The sequence below is a fragment of the Phaenicophaeus curvirostris genome, chromosome 11, assembly GCF_032191515.1.
Source record: "Phaenicophaeus curvirostris isolate KB17595 chromosome 11, BPBGC_Pcur_1.0, whole genome shotgun sequence".
Taxonomy (NCBI): domain Eukaryota; kingdom Metazoa; phylum Chordata; class Aves; order Cuculiformes; family Cuculidae; genus Phaenicophaeus; species Phaenicophaeus curvirostris.
Genome location: NC_091402.1, coordinates 5,889,540 through 5,911,464, shown reverse-complemented (window position 1 = coordinate 5,911,464; position 21,925 = coordinate 5,889,540). Strand labels below are relative to the sequence as shown.

General features: G+C 41.5%; 1 protein-coding gene across 1 annotated transcript in view; it reads right to left on the bottom strand.

Annotated features, from left to right (window-relative positions):
• PTPRG (protein tyrosine phosphatase receptor type G) overlaps positions 1–21,925 on the bottom strand; it is a 415,153-nt gene that overhangs the window by 127,435 nt on the left and 265,793 nt on the right. Inside the window, exon 5 of the mRNA XM_069865996.1 lies at positions 16,272–16,367. Coding sequence (XP_069722097.1) covers positions 16,272–16,367 — 96 coding nt within the window. The remainder of the gene's footprint in view (positions 1–16,271; positions 16,368–21,925) is intronic.

Here is a 21,925-nt window from a genome sequence, read left to right as displayed (position 1 = left end):
ATTTTTGGATTTGTAATTCTCTTTCAAGCAAGTTTTTTTCCTTTTTATGTATCTTTTGTAAATTTTCAGTCTCGTTTAAGTTCTTGCAGATGTGCACAGCTTCGCAAAGTGCTATGAACTTCACAGTTCAGTGCTTGCAGCACCTAAGGCAGAAAGCATCAGCTAATCCTCAGTTTCCTCACTTTTGCCTCCGCTCTCATTTCTGAGTTGCCTCCCTCTTTCACCGCCCACCTGTCACGTCCTCCTCACTCGCTCTTCCCACCCAGTGAGCTGTTTCTGTCTCCTCCAACGCTACAGCATCCTCTCTTCCCAAACCATTCCACAAACCTCTTGAGCACCGTTGCACAACTCTACCACCTCCTCCTCTCCGCCCCCTGCCTCCTGCATCACCAAGGAAGTTCCTGCGCCCTTCCACTCTGAGCTGGACGTCCTTCATGGAGAGAGAGAAAACAATTAGCCTCAGCTACTGAGGGTGGACAGTGGGCTCGCGCAAGGGAGGCTTGGATACCAGCAGACAGGGTTCCAAGTACACCAGCTGCAGAATTACCAAGGATTCCATAGCCAGTGGCATGAAGCGCAGGTGCACAAGAGCCACATCCTTGAGCCAGAGTGGGTACCAGGAGCAAGGCAGTCCCAGCAGTAGAGCTCCGAGCAGCAGGTGAGATGAGAGAGTCCTCATCTCAGTCTCCCTTCAAGCCACTGAATTAAGAGTGGCAGGATGTGGCCTGCAAACTTCTTCTCAGCTGCTTCTAAGCTACTCAAGTTCTTGTGGCACAAAAGTACCGCTTCCTCCCACACCGCCACGTTTCACCCGGTGTAACACTACACACAACACTGTGGATCGTATGTCAAGATGCTTATTTTTCACTTGCTCACAATGACCCAACTCCTCAGTCAGTTCTGTACAAAAACATTTCAACAAGTATCATGGCTTGCGTTTAGACGAAATGGGGAAATTATTGTGCAGAAAAAAAGCACTTATATTCTAAGCGCATTAAAAGCCTGGGAAACATTCAGTTTGTGGCAGCAGTCTCTTCCTCTTGAAATACAAAGAAACACAGAAACTAACATGACATGTATGCTTGTTTCAAGATGTTCTACATTTCAGCAGTAGCAAAGTGAATGCTATTCAATCACTGCGAGTAGGTGATAGTCTTAAAGCCACAGAACTCCTCAGGATGCTGTAGCCTTCATGCCTCTGCTCCATGGGCTTCTTACAGCTTTCCGGTCCTCCTGTGGAGCATGACCCATCTATGGAGAGGGTTTTCAAGCTCTGTCTCTGGTCAGGAAGCCCTCCTCCTACACAGGATATAACTTCAAAATTGCCAGAATCTCAAAATCTCAGGGAAAGGTACAAAAGAAGAAATAAAATGCAGCTGAACATGATTTAAAACAAAACTTAAAACATGGTTAGAACAAAAGGTGCTCTTTGAACAAGTCTAGTCTGACCTGGAGCAGTGAAGATGCTTCCTGCAGGTGGGTGCACACAGGAATGCTCTCACAAAGAGTTTTCCGTCTCCTCTCCTCTCACACACTCTCTGAATCTGCTTGCCAGAGAACCTGCCTATTAATTTGAGGTGTTTATGTCCTTCTTTTTAGCCTCTTCTGTTCACATCCCAGCACTTTAACTCCTGGGTGTCTACAGATCATGCACATTGGTCACGATCCCATTCACCAACGCTGTGGTCAGTCAGCAGGAACATCCAGGCTCCAGGCACGTGCTTTGCCATGACCATGTTTTTAGTATCCACCTCTGGAAAAGCTTCTCATTTCTCTTCTCAAAATGTGGCAGGCTGCATGGTCCTTTGATGCCACCACCCTCATATGACCACCTGTGACTGACACTACAACCAACATCAGGTTTTCCCGTGCCAAATGCTTGAGCTGGTGTGGAGCAAACTAAAAACCCAGTGCTCTGTGAGGGTAATCCTCAGAGAGCTGGCACAGAGGGACACGTTCACTGCCAGGCTGCACAGCCAACTCTCCCCAAAATTCCCGAGACCCAACACACTTTGAATTCTGGCCTAGCAGTAACATGCATACGAGGAGCACTGTGCCAATGGCAGCTGTGAAGATGAGAGGATTTCCTGAGCTAATGGCAGCAAGCATCAGTGCTTGAAAGCTTGATGTCGTAGCTCCCCAGATTCTCTGCAGACTGGTCTGTAACCTCAGCACACTGGCAGGACACATCTGCATCTGCAGCTCTGTCTACACTCAGATTTACAGGGGGCAGCAAACATTTTAATATATAAAGGAAGGTATTTAATATATAAGGAAGGCATAAAAAAATCTTCTATTCCAAGGATAAGATACCAGTTACATGCCACAAATGCAATGCAAGCAGTAATGAAGGAAGAAAGAGGATATTCCCTAAAAGGCAGGCATAGGCTGGGTGCTTAGGACATAAATGCAGCATTAAAAACAATTGCTTCTGACACAACCAACAGCTGACAGATAATCTCCATAGCTCAGCGTGAATTTATATAGCCCTTTAGCAACTCTGTTCGACAGGTGTGGTAGCAGCCAGCTGTACCGCGTGCACAGACCAAGTGTCTCCAACAAGCTGAGTGCCCATATGGCCCCGAAGCACAGCAAGGTGGCTCTGCCTGCCCAGGCATTGCCCCCTCTCCCACCACCAGCTGCCTGCAGGGAGGGATTGGCATCGGTTTGAGGGGTAGTGCAGAGCAGACCTAGACAGCTGAGTGAATCCAGGCTCAAAAATGATGGATGTTTCCATACACAACACAGGGACAACCAAACACCTCTACACAGGCAGGTTTAAAAGCCAGTTTTTCTTCTGGCCTTTAATTCTCTGCCTGAGTTATGAGAAGACCCAAGTCTAGCCATAAGGTGGGGTGGGCCATGTGCTATTAGAGAAGGTAAGCTTATTAGCTGAAGTATCATAAATCTCTGTAGATACCTGGAATAGCAGAAGGCCACAGTTTGCTTAGCCATATCACCAGTAATGAGTTGGCAAGAGGAGAGCATTCCAAAACGTTAACCTGCAGTCTAATTTGACTGGTATGCCCTTCACAAGACTGGTTCACCCAAGATGAGGAGCTATCTGTCTGCTCACGTCTCCCACGAAATGCAGCAGGACATAAAACCACGTGTTTCCAGCAGTTTAGAATACAAAATGAACAAGAAAAAAAAAAATCTTTGAAAACTGATTGATGTTTCACACAAGAGCATTTCAAATTACTTTAGATGTTTTTATAGGATCTAGATACAATAAAGAGGGTTTGCCAGGTAGCAAGGTAGGCAGGGGGAAGGAAGGGGTCAGAAAATAGTTTTACATTGACTGCTCCTAATTCACAGGCATATGCACAATGCCATACAAACTACAGTTAAAATGCACACAAAAAAATTTACTAGTTTAGCTGTTAGGTTTATGGAGCTTTGCTTTCTAATCTACGCTTACCCATAGAGCAGTTTTAAAATATTGATCTGGTAGCATGATCCTGAGGGAAAATAAGTATCAAAAAGGGTGATTTAATTCAATCATCCTGATTCCTGCACAACATGATCCTATTTCTTCCTAAATCCAGAAAGCAGTAACTTAAGCGAAGCTTACAGATCAGCTAATATATTTACAGCCTTAAAATAACATGAGACACACTATAAAATACACTGAGATCCAAAGTTAATCTGTTTCAGCAATATTCTTGCAGCAAGAAAAGATGAATTTTACGCTGAAAAAATCCATTTTATCAGGAGCAAGACTGAGCTTTCTAATAACGAAGCTACTTTCTAACGTGGTACATCATTTTACTTTTCTCATAAGGAACAGTTTGCCAAATCTGCAGTCAGGCTTCATTTGATACAGTACAGATGTTGCAAAACCAATACCTTCTTTCAGAAAGTCTCTTTATTCTTGATAATGACTGCATTACAACGCATTTTTGATGCGCAGAAATGGTACAGTTGCAATCACCAGCTAAATACTCTTCTGCTGGTATCGGCCACGCAGCTCTTCTTCAGCTCCCAGGGCTCTGAAAAACTTACATAAGCTCCTAGGAAAAAAACCTGCTCCATCTCCCAAGCCTCTGAAAACTCACTGTTCAGAGGTGCTGTGAACAGATTTCAGCAATCTTCATACTTAACACACATTTCAATTTTCAGCATTGAATAAGATGGTGACTGGCATTCTTGACTTTCATCTGTCTCCAGGAGAGCTTACTGTGCATAAAAGCACATCCCAGCTCCTTTGCTGGTTTTGTTCTAGGAACTCTGGTACAAGCACACCTGAACTTAAAACAAAGGGAGGTTCAATATTACTCAAACCAGGACCATTTAGCTCATTTCAGACTCACCGACCCAGTTGGATCAGTTTGCTTTTCAGTGAATCTCCAATGTGGAAGATACATCTGGAAGCCACTAAACTTCTGCTGTAAAAGGGTTCTCAGGTTTACATGCCCTCATCTCCACCTTATGAACCTGAAAATTTCTGATTTAGATTCACAGGAGGTAAAACATCAGATACAAGGACTGCTCTGGGCAAGCTGCCATCTCGGCCGCAGAATTATTTTGGGGGTGATGTGCCATCAGCATTATCCGTTAGGCCATCAGCCATACATACAAATGTCTACCTCTGTACAAAGACATAAAGAAAGGGACCAGACTAGACTCTGATCTGCTTTCATTGCCTTTCTTTGACCCCTGGAAAGAAAATAACCAGCTCAGAAAACCCTCAATAATCATCCCTCCCACAGTTGTCCAGCAGCAAAGAAACTACAGATGACAAAATCCAGCACCAACCTGACCCTCCGGCAGTAACCTGTAACACTGGAATTACAGTAATTTAGGATAGATTGTAATTAAATTTCCAAGGGATATTATCCTGCTCACTCGCTCTGACCCATGTGTAATATTCAGGAACTACACAGGAAAGCATAAACATCATTTGCAATAAGTGGGGCTGGTGCTCACAGGGACACGGCAACCTGACACCAAATCCATGCTGACCCCAGTGTGATCACAGAAGCACAGAATCACCAGGTCGGAAAAGACCCACCGGGTCCAACCATTCCTATCAAACACTAAACCCTGCCCCTCAGCACCTCATCCACCCGTCTCTTAAACACCTCCAGGGAAGGTGAACCAACCCCCTCCCTGGGCAGCCTGTTCCAGTGCCCAAGGACCCTTTCCGTGAAATATTTTTTTCCTAATGTCCAGCCTAAACCTCCCCTGGCGAAGCTTGAGGCCATTCCCTCTTGTCCTGTCCCCTGTCACTTGGGAGAAGAGGCCAGCAGCCTCCTCTCCACAACCTCCTTTCAGGTAGTTATAGAGAGCAATGAGGTCTCCCCTCAGCCTCCTCTTCTCCAGGCTAAACACCCTCAGCTCTCTCAGCCGTTCCCCATAAGGCCTGTTCTCCAGCCCCTTCACCAGCTTCGTTGCTCTTCTCTGGACTCGCTCCAGAGCCCCAACATCCTTCTTGTGGTGAGGGGCCCAGAACTGAACACAGGATGGGCAGCACTCTCTGCTCCCAACGTCTCCTTTTCCCTCCCTCACACTCTTCCATGCTTTCACACCACATCTGATCTGGGAAAGACATGCTGATATCTCAGCCGGACCTGTTCTGTGATTACGCTAAGGAGGGATGGGGTGGGCAGTGCAGCTGTGGGCAGAACAAGGATAACTATGCAATCACCCCTCCGATTGTACAAAAATGACACGTTCCATTTATTTGTACAATGCGGGTCCTAAGTGATTCTTACATCTCGCAGCAACCTATTAACAAAAAGAGACTTTGTGAATGGAGTATCTGGGTAAACCCTTCAAACAAACACATAAATTATGCATAGTCAGTATGCTTTTTCTACCTTAGGGATCAAACTGAAACGAGACTAAAGAATTATGTTTTATTTGTATTAAAAATGTATTAGCTGCTGTCCAAGAAGGTTTTCTGGAACATTTGGTATGCTACCCAGGAAATTCTGTCTGAAGCTTGCATTGTTTATTATTGCCAGTACTAGGAGAAACTTGGCACTGTTATATCTGAGAACTACAGTAATAATTCTTCAGGCAGAACAGCTTAAATTTTATAAGAGTAACTTTTTCTTCTGGGCCAGAAGATCTAAAGGCAAAGGAAGCCCCAATTTTACCCATCTACTTTCTATATTCAGACTTTACAACCAATCTCTCTTCTATGGCACAAATCGAAATGAAGCACTTATTTATCAAGAGATCCCAAGCTTACTTTAACTTAAAATGTGCTAACTGGTAACCAGAGACATAGGAAGACTCTACAGTTCTATGAAAGATACAGAGGATGAAAATAAATGTAACTTTTATAATGGGTACAGAAATCCTGTGCAACATCCCGCAGAACTGGGCAACATGTGGACTGGAGAGCTGGAGATTCCTGACTGAAATGGTAGATTTCTCCATCTATGTCCCATGAGTGTAAACCACAGGTTGTCTCAGAGAGACAGACTATGAGTCTTGGATGGCTTTTGCAGAAAAAAACTGAGCTAAATATAAAGAAGAGATAGGCAGACAAGAATAAAAACTGATCTTCCTGGAATCCAGGCTGGATGTTTAAAAACAGGGGAAAAACAGGGACTTATCAGAGGCAGCTGCTGCGTTTGGGAGAGTGGAGAAAGGAAAGAAGATGAATGTGGAGCTTTACATGCCCTTTGATTCTGTAACTAAGAACGATTCTAGCATAACTCTCTGCAGACTTGGATAGCAAAATTTAGATGCTTTATTTCCAGCTTCTCTCTCTCTTTTTCTTAAACAAAAAAAGGTCAAGTCAAGATGCACCAGATTTGGAACATGCAAGAAGGAAGGGGATGAAGCAATCATTGCTGCCGCAGACAGGAGCAAAGGTACTTGCAGCAAAGAAAACAAGCCTTGTTCAGTGGCTCCTCAATGCTCAAAGACACAAAGGGGGACTCTGCAAGGGGCTGTTGTCCTGTTCCTAAAGCAGACAACAGGCGCGTGATGGGAGCCTGCGTGAAGGCTGAGGTTCCCTCCACTTTGACCCAGCTCCAGGTCTGCTTTGTGATGTTTGATGAAGTGACAAAGTGAAGCATCAACAAAGCACACCAGAGAGTAAAATGCAAAAAGCGTTACTGTAGTTAGGGAACTAATTTGTTTTTCAGTCTAATGGTTATAATCAGCAGACTTCCTGAGCATCAATCTTCCCGAACCACAGAGGGGATGAGATTATAGACTGACAACTGTAATTTATACGTATTAGACACCTAAATATCATTTTCGGGAGTCTGGTAATGAAAACTCCACAAGATATTTTTCTACCAATTTAAAGACTTTTACAGCATGGCTAAAGAAGTTATTATTTATTTCTTTTAAGACAGGACATTATTAAATCGCAGAGACAAAAATAACTGTGTTTAAGATGCTGACATTAGACACTATAAATATTCCTAAACTGACTCCACTTTTGAATACCAAGAGTGAGGGGAAGGAAAGAGAGGCAAAAGAATACACAAATGCATGCTGATCAAGTTCTTAGGACAAGTCATTAAAATAAAAATACTAAAATACAAAGGGATTATTATGAGAAATAAGGCTAACAAATTGGTATGTAACTTAATGAAGCAAGTTAATAATGGCATTTCATTTGGGATTAATTCTGATACATTAATCAACTAAGACGCACTGGGAAAGCAAAAAAAGTTGCAAGTCAAAAACATTTACAAGGCTGTAAACTGTAAGACAGGGATCCTGACATTCAAATGAACATTAAACTAGAAGAGCGCAGAGAGCCATTCCCCATGCAATGCACACACCCAGCTGTCATTAATGGTTACGACAGATAGCTCAAGATATTGAAGAGAAACACCATAAAATATACAGAGAGTGGCTTTCAAATTTTTAGTGTTGCACAACTTTGAAGTCCAAGTCCAACAGCAAAAAAGTTTACAGTTCCTTCCTAACATCAATAGTTGTGATGTTTCCATTAAATACATTGGAGCAAAGGACCTTGATTTATCACAAAATAAAAAAGTCACTCGATAACCTTTCACCATTGCTACTGCATCCAAACCAGAGAAGCGATAGCACAAGTTATGAGTTATGATCTCAGACTTTGCACTTAAGAACGCATTTACAGTGCATTTGAAAGAAAAAAAAAGGATCTAATTTTAACCTTCAATTAGAGTTTATTCAGACACTTTGCAAGTTTCTCTAGACAAAGCTGAAATTAAAAACAAAAGTTAAAGATCTCCTAAGCATCCTGATATTTCTCTCTGCAGCGTAAAAAGAACTGCATCTTTGCTGTATAGCCCATATCCTTTAAAATTCAACCTAACAAAAAGGCTTTAATGGCAAGGATTGCAATTTGGGGGTCATTTGACAAAATCAGGCCTGTTGCTTACTTGCCTTACTGGAAAATATCATTAATAAGTTCATAGAGTTGAAGAGAAGAAGGGAAAGGAAGACGAGCGCATAGGTACTGAAGAAGATAAGTGCACATAAGGTAGATTATCTTTCTACACTGCGCAGTCAGCCTGTGGATAGAAAAGTTTCAACACAGCAGGTTGCAGCCATCATGATCTAGAGACTGCAAATGCCTCTTGGCAGAACACAGGCAAGCAGAAGCGAAACGATGTGTTTGCTTCCAAGAACGATCTGTTTCAGCTGCCCTGTCAGCCTGCCTGCCTCCAAATCCAGCCCCCTTGCGCTCACGCATTTGTACCTCCTTCCTCCAAGCACACTTGCTGTGGATGCTCGGGCCGCTGTGGGAACATTTCTGCTCTTAGAAGCCCTTGACTTAGCTGCATGGGTTCCTTCTCATGGAGAATCCATGACAAACATACAGCCACATGAAGGAGAACACGTGAATCCATGGTACCTTGCAAACCAAGAGAAACATTGCTCGTGTTCATATGGATGTGAAATGGGGAGGCTCTGCAGAGCAGCCAAGCTGGAGTACTGAAGATTATCTGCTAAAACAATCCCACGGGTGAAAGGGCCAGCGTTTCTTCAGTGCAATCCACCTCACAAACAAAGTCTGTGGTTTTTGTGCCAAGCAGCACATGAATGATAAAAGCACTGGGCTCACAGCCCTGACTGGTACCATATCTAGTATGGATCAGAATAAAGTTAAAACCTCATCATTAAGCCCTTGAATCTCAATAATCATCAAAACTGAAAATATATATATAAACATAGATATATATTTTAACTTACAGAGCTATTCCCCATCTGTTCTCTACTTTCTTTCTTCTTTTACATAAAATATTCAAAAATATTCATGTTTCCCAAAGAAACTTCCAACAGAAATTGAAATACAAAGCTAATTTTGGGCTTAGTTTAAAAAATTCCTTTTTTTCTTCTTTAATGGAAAGTTAGAACATATTTTCTAGAAACGGACATTTTCCATGAACTTTTGTTTTCTACTCAAATTCATCTTCTAGTCAAAAGGGTTCCAGTACAAGTTTTTTGATCAGCACGAACTCTTATTGCTAGGCACCCGCACTTGAACCTTTTTGCTAAAGAGAACACTCTGGAGGCTGTTCAGTGCCATTCAGATACTGAACTCAACCCAAATCTAACAGACTTTAAGAAGTTCTCATAATTTTATATTTAAATTCTCCAGGACTCAAGATCACTTTTGTCTTTTCATAACCGTATCTCCATTTATTTACTGGAAAATCAGGAGAAACCTTTTGTGTTGCAGAGATGCTTCATACTACCGTACATCGCTAAATGTACTGAAGAAGTTGTTTCTCAGAAAAATGTACTCTCAGTGCTGCATTTACCGCATCTACCATCTCTGAATTGCTCTTCCCTTATGTGTCAGAGTAATCACTTTGTAGCTCTCTATTATTCTTCAGCTATTTAAAGGCCCTAGTTCTGCTTTTCTTAGTAAGAACTTACAGTTTTACATAGCTGTGAGAGTTTCAAAATGCTCGGAAGCTGGACATCAGTGAGTAAGGACACGTTTCAAATTGGTTTGCCTGTTTTCTATTGCATGGAGAGTTACGAGTAAATACGCATATGATTTGACAAATATAAATTATACTTTCAAAGGCACTGAATAAAGTAGCTAGAGCCTGCATACATTTTCATGTTATGAAGGTAATTAAAAAAATACCTGTACTAATTACTAAATAATACTGCTAATCAATAATAATAGTTTTATTATTCATAAGCTCCTATTAATAAACCACCATGGTTCTAATGTAACCATTAAAAGAATTAATACTGTAATTTCATTTTATGGTCTTTACATGTATCTGAAGTCTATTAAAATAAATGAAAAGCCTCTCAATGACTCTGGATGATGCCCTACATGTTAATGATGCTACATGTTATTTGCACTGCCGTAAATCACCTTTAAGATGTTGCCTAAACATTGATGTGCTGCTTACGCTTCACGTAGGTGGATATAATGTTTCAGGAAAAGTGCACGCCTTCTTCTCTGTTCTCATTTTCAAAATCAAGCTGGTTTTGCTCAGACTTTCAAAAAGCATTGCAGTAACAGAGAGGTGCAATTAGGGAATTGCCAGGAGTTAACATGAGGACATGGGAATCTGGTCTCCTATCAGATATGGCTTTCTCAAAGCTACTGCATTTGAAGCACTTATACACCAAATGTATTTGGTTAAAACGGAAAACACGTGGAACAGTTAATGAAAGGAAAGACCCCCGGAAGGGAAAAAGCCTCTAGGGAAGTTAAAAGTTGAATTCTGTTATTTGAGAAATACACATTAAAAAGGGACATATTTGTGCCAAATAGTCAATGGCTTTGACAGCGTTCCACTGATTTGTGCTGCGTTCAGTTCATTTAGGTCCCTGTGAAGTGCAATCTATAGACCACCTTCACGAAGCACATCAAGAACTACTACCAAAAAATCTTACAAAAAAGCCAGACCACAAGCACTAATCTTGGCACACATGAGTTAGTAGTAAATATAAAGACGTTTACGCACAAATAACACACACTTAGATCTAAAAGTTAGAAGTGCTACTCAGTATTTTTTTTAACAGCTTTAAAAATAGTTAGTATCAGAAAATAAAATTAAGAATGGCACCTCCCCAAGAAAGAGCTGTGGAACCCTTGATTTTTATCTCACACACTTTTGAAAATAGCATTAGTTGCATATTCACTGCCAAGTACCTAATTACCTTTAAAAATCTAGCCCTGCACTGCTAAAGCTCTTGAGTGATGGAGGTATCAACATCACTCATCATTATGAAGATAATTTTAATGATGAAAGCATTGCTAAAAGTTACCTTAAAATTCATTTTTACTTTAACTTCTTTAGAGATGATTTGTTTGAGCACCTGAGATACAGTAACTAATCACTGATGGGTTTCTTTGCAAATAATAAAATAGATTTATATGCCCTCCCAGTAGGAACAAGAATTCCATCACCTCCTCCTGAATTTCTGAGCTATCGAATATTTGATGAGCGCTTAGGGAATCAGTATTGTGTCTTTTCACAGCAGTAATCAAGGAATGAAGTATTCTCTGCTGTAATGAATCTACCACGGGCCCAAAAGATGAATATTTCAAATGCAAAAGCAATATGTTTGTTTTGAACACATTTAAGTTTGGCTTTAATAAAGCAAGTAGTGAAGCGTGCAATGAATTATATTGTTAGATGGGTAAAACAGAGCTGCGCAATATGTCTCAACACATTTAATCCAAGTAACTACTCATTTTAAATGCAACTTGTAAATATGCATTACGTGTATATATACGAACGGATGACTCAGGAACTGGTGAGAGAGCCAGGCCTTCCCCTCCACTCCTGGCTTGCTTCACAGCTGGCTCAGCCTGATAATTAACCAAGGCCTGGAGCCAGAATATTATTAAGTATGGGTTGAACCTCATGCGGGCTGAAATAAGGCACATGCACCAGCTATTCTCATGAGGATCATTTAAATGGACATGGAAATACACGGCTGGACTGGGACCTGCTCTGTGTCTGAGAAGACTGGCAAGTCTCCACGCGCAGCCACAGGTCCATGACCAGTGAGCCCTGCCAATGGTCCTGCCACTGCCACATCAGCACCTCCACAAAGCCAGAAGCCTCCACCGCAGACCAGGACATGTCGGTGGGAGGTAATGGAGAGGTGAAGTTAAAGATCTTCCACTGGCACTAGTTTCACTTGGAGACACACCAAGTAACCCCAATATTGACAACAATGGTCGTGTTGTTCTCTTGCAAAACACTTGGCTGGAAGTGAAGAGGAATCATTGGTGTTACCTCATTTGTCCTCAGAAGACGTGGATTTTGATAAAAGAACAAGTGAGTTCTCTTGAGCAACAAAAGAACAAGAGCTTTTTGACTAACACTGCTGCTTAATACTCTGATTCCCTCTCCCTCTTGAACATACTGACTTTTTCCCACAGACATTCCCACTTGAAGAAAAAAGCCATTCTTTCAACTGATTCCCTCACCGTCAGTGAAGGACATTTATGGGCTTTAACAACCATTATACCTGGCACCAGCAGGCTGGAGTTCCCTTCTCCCCTTTTCAGCTCGTTCCAGCTGAATAGCTTTTAAAATAATTTGAACTAAAAAGATCAGAGGTTCCCAAGTCACTTCACTCCTCCGTCACACTCACTGTGGCCTCAGTGAAGATGAGAGGGGATCTGGAAGGAAAGACCACAGGTTCAAGGATCTGTTTGTTTGCTGTTTGGTTTTACAAAGCAAGGCATCTCATTCTGCCCCAAATACGCAGCTACAGAACAAACTTCTCCAGGAATTTTCAGCAGAGCCAAATGACCTGTCACTTGGTTATTTGGTGCGCTCCCCTGTAGGTACAACAGGCTCCAGCACAATGCTTGAGGTGATGCCACCATCAGAAAAGGGACCACGTATCTTGGGACCCTTTCAGTCAACATACCTGCTCACTTCACAACTTGTATTCCAAAGCAAAAATCACCTTTTAGACCCAACTGAGAGATTCCAGGGCAGCTCATCTCATTTGCAAACTGAGAATACCTGCTATAGAGTCCCCACAGTGCTATTTTCTGCGAGACCCTATGAGTGCCCATCCATAATGAAACATGGGGATGAGCAATTACAGCACTTTGTGTATGCAGGTACTGTTTCCTGGTTTTAACTAGCATTTTTTTTTTTTTATTTGTCAGGTCAACTGACCTGCGGCATGCAAACAGAACTAGAATTTATCAACAAAGTTTACAATGAGAGCAATGAGAAAAGCACAGATTTAATTAGCAATTACATCGAAGTTCCAAGCGCTTCAATTATCCAAGTTCAGAACCAATATGCTTTACCTGGAAATTGCCCCTGAAACAGTGAATTCAATAAGGAAAATTCTTACATAGTCCAAGTTAAATTATTTAAAAAGGAGGAAAGAGGGTTCTTAATTATTTAATGTTTCACCAATAATTATATAGTTCAGTATAATGTTCACTCACTGGAGAACCTGATTTTCAAAGGAACATTTGGGAACATCAGTCAAACAAAAAACACCTGCCAGACTATAAATTCAGTCAGTGCAGTACACATTCATTCCAACACAGCATTAACGCATTAGCAAAACTCCAAGTCTTGACTTAATGGCAAACCTATCCAATAATTTATGTGGTAAAATATTTACCTAGGAAAGGATGCACAGTTCAGTTTTATAATGTAGTTGTAAAAAACACTATGACCTCTATTGCTGCAATGGTTTAAAGCTGTGTTCTAAATCCATGAGGCAGAGATGGGACTACAGCTCTGCAAAAGAGCAAATTACAAAATTGGTACTTGAAGAGTCAAAGCTGCCCATCAAAATGCGGCCATGGACATCTAAGGGACATTTCATTCAAAATTTACTGAGAATTAGTTTTAAAAGACAGCTTTTCAATTAGTCCATGCAATACCAGCCATGGTGAGCTTATCCACATGGATCCCTTGGGAGCAAAGCTAAAGGAACATCAAGTATTTCTGAGCAAAACTGTACAGCTTTTTCCAAGTTGTGGTTCACCAGCTCCAGCACATGGTAAACAGCTGAGGGAACAAAACCGGCACCTTGGTCAAATACAGCATGGGTCTGCAAAGGATTATCACCATCAGTTAATAACCCTGCACACAAGAACTCAAGATCTATGTGACAAACTCTGTCAAATCTTCATGATGGCCAAAATAGCAGTTGCCACACTGGAGCCCTTTGAGTTTACTCACACAGGCCAGAATTCAGCACGTGCTCTTCCAGAATGGGGACTTTGGGCTCTACAAATCTTCCTCGGTAGCTTTCTGTCTTGGAGCAGAGCTACCCAGAAGGAAGATATGATATACTCAGACATTTAACAGCACATGACCAATTTATCATTTCAGCCCAAAGGCAAGTTAACAAATAAAAAAAACCCCATTTTCTTGCAGCTGCAAAACAGGTTGTCCCTGTGTCACTTTGCCAAAGAATTACCTTGCCCCCACTCTCTGGAAGAGATCAGAGACCTTTTTTTCAGTAATGGCTTCAGATTTCATGGCTCCTGGAGCAGCTGTACCATCATCCAGACTTTACAGCCTAATGTCCAGTGGCCTGCAGGGCTAGAAATGATGAAAAGTATAGATTTCTGCTTCCCTGAGGGGACTGCAATACTTGGTTGTGGTCTTAAAGAGCCTGAGGTCTCTTACAATCAAAGACCGTTTTTTTAACACCATTACTGACTACTTTAGGTTATTTTTAGGGAGTTTAATGGCTCCCTTGGAATCATGCAAAGTGGGACCTGCAGTATGGGCAGCATCTGGCTTTGCAGGTGGGGAATACAAAACAGTCCCACTACAATTTTAAGATCCTCTAAAAACCGAGTTTATGGAATAAATATCACATACAGACTAAGAAATGGTGCGATATGGGGGCAGTGCTTCACATGGCTCACGTGAAGCACAGCAGGGTAATTTAGCAATTAAATTCCAGACACACAATGCTGCAACATGAATTGCACACCATGGCATAACACATACTCCTCTGACACAGCGCACAAACACATAATGTGCAGCTCTGCACTGTGGTATAAATCAAGTAACAGTGCCTTTGGTTGTTCTGTTTCTAAACTTCTGTCTTTTAAGGCCAAATTCCATTTGCCCAAAGCTTCCCAACAGCAGTATTAAGAAGTCTGGGGAATCATCCTGCTATGCCACTGTAAATTATCACAGCTCCACCAACTTTACTCTAACATGAAATGCCACAGAAGTGCTCAGAAATCCACAGTGATGAATTTAACATGTCTACTTCCACTAGCCCGATGTCAGCAGAGTTACAGCAATTTATGCAATACAAGGATCTGTCCTTTTCTCCTTTTCAGAGCATTTGATCAAAATCAGTGACATGGAAGAAGACAACCTTACTTAATTTGAGCAGGAGAGTCAGGCTTGTCACTCTAACATCATAAGAAAAAGAGAGCTATTTACATATGGGTTCTTGCATATTCTTTTTTATGTGGCTTCACAAAGATAACAGTAAGATCATTTTCTCCCCCAGTAAAAACTAGTGCGAAAGCTCACAGAGGAACAACCATTTTCCCTTGCTCTCCCCTCCTCCCTTTCTCCTCTTTCCAAAAGGCAACACCTTGAGATATTTCAGAACCTTCATTAGCCACTTCTGTGCTTGTGACAGCGTGGTGGTATGGAGTTGCTCCAACTCACTCTGCACAATTCACCCTCGAGTCAAAGGAAAAGCACCACTTCTGACTTTATACAACAAAAAGCCCCCATTGCTGAATGCCACTGCCACGTGCCTTGACCTGCCAGCCACTGCAAGCAGCCATCTCTACCCCACACCACAGTTCTTGAGAGCATGTCGAACCAACAAATGAGCAAACCAAGCAGTCACGCTCCTGAGGATGCATTTTAAAAAAGGGGATGCATAAATTCACTCATTCGGAAACCTGCTCTGTTCAAGAACTTGTTACTATGACAATTTAGGAGAAGCTGCTACATAGAAGATTGATGAAACTTATTGATTAATTTTCCCTCAAGCCACGTTTGAATTTTAAGTCTTCTCTGTACAGAATCAGCTCACGTTGTTTTTTTTAGTATTCCAGCGACCCCAGCAATGTGCTGCAGCAGTGAAGGAAGTTCCATGATAAATGTGTTCTCCAATCTGCATCTGTAAAGTAGCTATAAAATCAGAACAATTCATGCAAAATTTTTCATTACGTTTCTAAATATACTTATTTACATTTTAAATCACATACAGACAATATGAAATATCTTTCACTTAGACAGGTGGGAACAAGAAAACAGATGCATCCATTAAGCTTGAAACAATTCAATGAATTAAATAGTACTTGGTGAATGCTTTGGTTTATGGATATAGCCCTTGTTTAAACTTACTTGAAAAAACACGGCCATGGCTCCTACTTCCCTGTTTTCTAGAACTGCTGTTCCAAAACTGTCAAAGTCATCAGGATTGTAGAAGTAAATCTGCATCTGTTAAAATTAAAAACAACAAAATCACATTAGCGTTGATTCATACTGCTTTCAAATGAGGTAATGCATACACGTCGGACATAAACCCACAGTTATGAACCTGAGATAAAGGAATTCTGCTGAACGATATTGTTTAACTAGCATCTTGATTAATAGCATGACTGCCCTACTGGGACAGTAACCAGGGAACAGAGTCAATGCAATGCATTTTAATAACAAACCCAAGGATAAACAGTACGGCCAGTCTGTTTAGATGGTAAACTCTGCTCTCTGCCAGGATCTCTTCATTTCTTTGCTCATTGTAGGCTCATCTCCTGCTCTGTTAAAAGCACTAAACTTATTTAGCTCAAAAACAATAGAGAACTTTTGAAAAGGTTTACAATGTTTCAAGTTATTCCTTTACTCCTAAAGCAATTTGTAAGATAAAAGTCTGTCTCTGCAGCAATGCATTTTTAAGAGCCCTGATATTCAGGACTATCAGTTTGGGTCAGACTTCTCCCTGACTTCAGTTAAATTCTATGACTTTTCATTTCCCAAGCTTTAATACTCTGCAAAAAGTATAAGTGAGACAAACCCAGATATTTTGATGGCATCTTAGGACAAATAGTAAATACTAATAATTAGCAAACCCAGAGAGAAAGCAGGTGAGAACAATGACTGCCCAAAACCAGCAGATGTCCGAGTTGCATAAACATGGGAGGACCGAGGAATAGCTTCCTTCACGCACCCTGCTGCTGAACAACCCGCTTTACTACAGACACGTGCCACGAATAAGGGCAACTCAGAGGCCCGCGAGCACAAGTGCCCGTAATTTCCTCTATGGTTCTTGTTCCATTGACAACATTAGCTGAGCTCCTGCTTCTCCAGTAATTCTTCAACCTCTTCATTCCCAAAGAAGCCCCTAGTGTTAGTCCACCTGTATCAGCCCTGACCTTCTCCAAAGGATCTGGTTTGCATCCAAAACATGCAACGCTCCCTTCTCAACCTTACTCCACGCAGGTGTGTACATTTTCACAAAATCAGTTCAGTGTGATAACATTTGTTGTGCATGTGCTCTATACATTATTAATTAAAAACACGTGCCTGAGGGTAACAGCCAAGCACAAGAACTGGACCTCGCACAGGTTGCTGTTGGGGCCATTCAGGGATCCTCCTGATGGATTTCACAGCACTAGTGGGGACTACACTGCTGCAGGTCAGGTGCTCAAAATATATGTTCACTCGTGCACATTGACTCCAGAAAACAACCCCGTTCCTGGCTCTGAAACAAGAATGGGCTCACTGGCTTCTCTGCCAGTGGCCTCTGGCCTGAACCAGCACATTCATTTCTACTTCTCTGCTGCCCACCACCCATTACCTGTCCTGTTCAGGCTTTTCACAGCATTACTAGGTGAGAAGAAATAGCTGCAAGTACATAGCTAAATGGAGATGTGAGGTCTAGCTCAGACTGTCCATGCCTCCCGACACACTGCCAGCTCCCTCCTTTAAGTCTGCCCAAGGCAAATGCTCTGCTGGCACCAATTACTGGTTTTGGCAGGTTTGGGTTTTTCCAGGATCACAGTACATGACAAATCCTACTGTATTCACAAATGCAAGCCTCTTCCCCGTATTCTGAAATTTTGTATATGGCTAAATGAGATTACACTTTTTCACCTCGCTCAGATACGTAACTCTCATTTACTGATTCCCAGGCTCTGACTGTATATATTTGCTGTAATGCATAACACTGGCAAAATACCTATACATCTAATAAAACATCATCATACAGAGAAAAGGCCAAGAGACCAAGATGAAGATCAGACTTGTCAGAGGTAGAGATGCTTTTTTTTCAGCCAGAGGATAAAATAAAACCACACTCCAAATGGCTCACAAAAAAATGAAATAATTATCTGGCACTGACTCTAGCTTCATAAAATTTGAAAGCAATTTTCTTCCCCTGTTTTGGCCTTCCTGTTCCCAGTGTATTCATAGCACACACAGAGATGCCAGCAATATCTCCAAAGTTAGTTGTGCCTCCAGGTTTTGACAACTCCTGCTTTGAACAAATGCAGACTAAGGTACAGCCCTTCATTGGTGTAGAAATTAGAAAGAGTTTGTTTCAAGTAGAATTGCTTAAACTTCAATCTAGTCAGCACAGACAAAAGCTTACAAAACACTCACAAATTACACTTTACTCCCCTTTAAAATAAAGTCTAAAATTAGGTATACCTTATATAAAACACTTCACTACATAGTCCTCATAGGATTTTATAAAAAAGGTATCACTGAGTGAGCTCAGCATATGCCAAAATCATTTTGGATCAATTTTGCTCACGGCATTTTAAGGAAATTAATTTTTACAACACACTTTTGGATAGCAGTGCAAAGGGCTTTGGTAAAAAAGTGTTTAATTCAGATCCCTCGTCTCAGCAGTGCAATTTCACAGACTAATCAAGAACCACACTCTGCCTTGATTGCCATACACATTGAAACACATTCCCATTGCTCCCTGGTGCTTTTCCAGAGAGCGTGGTTCCTCTCTCTGCATCCATCACGTCAAGGGGAACTGTCTTGTATGAAAAATTATTGTCATCTGTCATACAGTAGCTTCCTTATGCGTTCATACATCTAGAAGGAACATTTTAGGAGTAGAATCTCCCAGGAATTGCTATTATGTAATTTACATACACATATTCTGCAAAACCAATGCTAAGAAGATGGTAAAGTTACCTCCTCAAAGCTGCATGGTTCAGGCTGCTCATAAAACCACACCTGGACACCACTGAGCACTTGTATTATGACAAGTTTCTAATTATGCGATCACATATTGTTCTCTTCCATAATAGTCTCATCTGTTTTCCCCCAATTTACAAGACAATGTAAGTGTATCTAACATATTTTTGTTCTTTTATAGATAACATACCTAATCTTGAACGCTTTCATCAGTAGATATTTAGTGTAATATTTTCTACGGATGCCATAATGCTCTTTATGTACAATCAGGAATGAGACAGTTAACCATAAAATTAATTTCACCGTATACTTAAGTGGCCTAAACATGCCAGAGAAGTTACATTATTGCTCCTTATTATATAATTAGTACATACAGTATACGGCACATTTTGCATAGAAATTACTACTGTCTCTGCCTGGTACATATAAAGCAGCAGTACAGAATGCAACAAGGGGGCATTTAAGCTAACAAAAAATTGGATCAACGTATGAGATACTTTTTGTGAAATGCAGAATGAAGCCTCATCCAAGCTCACACAGCTGAATTCTGGCACTGCCTGACTTCAGCACCACCACCTTCTCATACGCTGTTGCACACAATTTCACAATAGCTTCTATTTTCCAAAATTTTTTAAAAAGGTATACTTTAAAGGCCTCTGAATCCCTTAGCAATGGGAAAGCCTAAAATACCCTTTGTAGTTTCTATAGTGTGACACTATCTGCAGTCAGAATGCTCTGTTCCACACGTCCCTGCTGATAGCGCTCCAAATAGCCTTCCCGGTGGCACAGGTCCCAGAGGGCAGGAGAGCCCTGTTCTCGATGGCACAATACACTAGATTTATGTCTTACACATCTAGCCCCATTACCACTAACAAGGCTGGGAAAGGCTTACATTGACTTCCTTAATCTCCGATGTACAACATGGCAGTAGGCTTGCATGTACCTTGTAAAGATCCATTATAAAAAACATACAGTGCCCAAGCAACTTGAAATTTTCAGTATTTTGATAAGGCTAAGCTGAAACAAACCATCCCCAGTGACACAAAGGCACTTTTCTTGCAGGAAGACTGTCTCCATCCTAAACTGCTACCAACGACTACCGCAGCTACAGAGCTCTACCAAGGCAGGGAAAGGGCAAGAGCTTGCTTTTAATGGCAAAACTTTATGCTTTGACTCTCTTCACGCTCTGGAAGAGTAGAATTGTTTTCACTCAAACTTGAGAGAGATTTGCTGTACAGCACAGATTAAGCCTGAAAAAAAATCACCCTGAAGGGGAAAATCTTCAGAATGTTACAAGTGCCTTAAAACAGAGGATTAGAGAGAAAACCCTCTCTCTGCCATAACCCAGGAGATAATTGCCAGTCACCCTATAAAACCATGTCGTGTTTTCTAGTCTCTTCTGTCCAGGAAGGTCCAGTGCCCAACAATTACAGTTTCCAAGCCCTCCAGGCTTTTTTCCAGCTGACAACGCTTACACAAATGAATACACCACACGCATCCAACCCCTGAGTAATCTCCCAGCCTGGAAAGCCTTTTTCCTCCATGCTCCTACCATGACCATGACCACCCCTCCATGGGGCAGGCCTTCCTCCTTGGGGTCAACCCGCTCTTTGCAGAAATATCTTTCTTCAACTGTGCTCCACCAGCCTCTACGAAAACCTGGTGTTCCCCAGAGCTGGCAAAACGTCAGGCCCCGCTCTGTGCTTAAGAGAGTTTGACTCAAAACTGGGCTGCCACCACGTCGATCTTGTAAGGCCAGGCTGTCCAAAATGTGTGTGTATATTACAGAGAAATACTGCCCACCAGAGAGCAGTTCCCATTTTATTAAGTACAATTGCCTCTGAATGACTAAACCCTTTATGACATGTCACTGGCTTGCAAAAACGGAGCCTGCTTCAAATGAATGACTTCTCCCCGCCATCCATCCACAAACAAAAAGGCTTTGGCGCTCTGTGCAGATGATCCTCCTCTGCTTGGCAAGACAGACACCCAGACAGAAATCACCATTCCTATGCACGACAGTTTTTTGCTCTTATTACCCCACTACAAAGACAGAAAGTTTATAGCCAATGCCGACTACAATGGCTAAACTCATTCAACACTTATGAGAGAGAAAAGCCACAATGAGCATTTGATAGATCCCAGAAGATGTGAGCGAGTTCAAAGCAATTCTAAGAGACTGGAAACCAAGCGAGTACATTTTCCATAGACAGACGCCAAGTATTTTAAAAATAAATAATTGAGACTTTTAAATTGGGCTGCTATCACCCTGTGCAACCTCCTACAGCAGATTTCTCTTTAGATTAAAAAAATGAACAAAGGCTCATTGTGCTGTCACAGATGTGGAGTGCAGAATACTCAATGGTATCAGGAATTCTGGTGGAAGGGAAAAGATCATCAGAATTAGCTCTCCACTCATTTCCTTCCAGCAATCCAAGGACTACCATGCAATTTAAAGCAAAAGAAAGGTTTTATAGGCCAGCCAATTTTTTGATGAAGCAAGATGCAGAGGCAACAGCTATGTGGTTTATTATGTGCTGCTTTAGAGACCGAGAGTGTTTTCAGAAGAGCAAAACACACAGGCATCGCAGGTGGATGGCAAATCTTTGCAGAGTGGGGAAACAAAAATCTTGAAATGTTTGCTTTACGATGGAGTTAATCACTGAAAAGACTAATTCTTAATTAGTAACTCCGCTCTTATTTTGTAAGAATAAATTATTCTCAATCACTTTTACAGCTGGATTTAAAACCTCTCGCACAAAACCCAAATTCTGTGCTAGGATTATGAATCATACACAATTTCTCTTAATTGAAAGCCCATATGTAACTTACTTTGGCTGTGAATA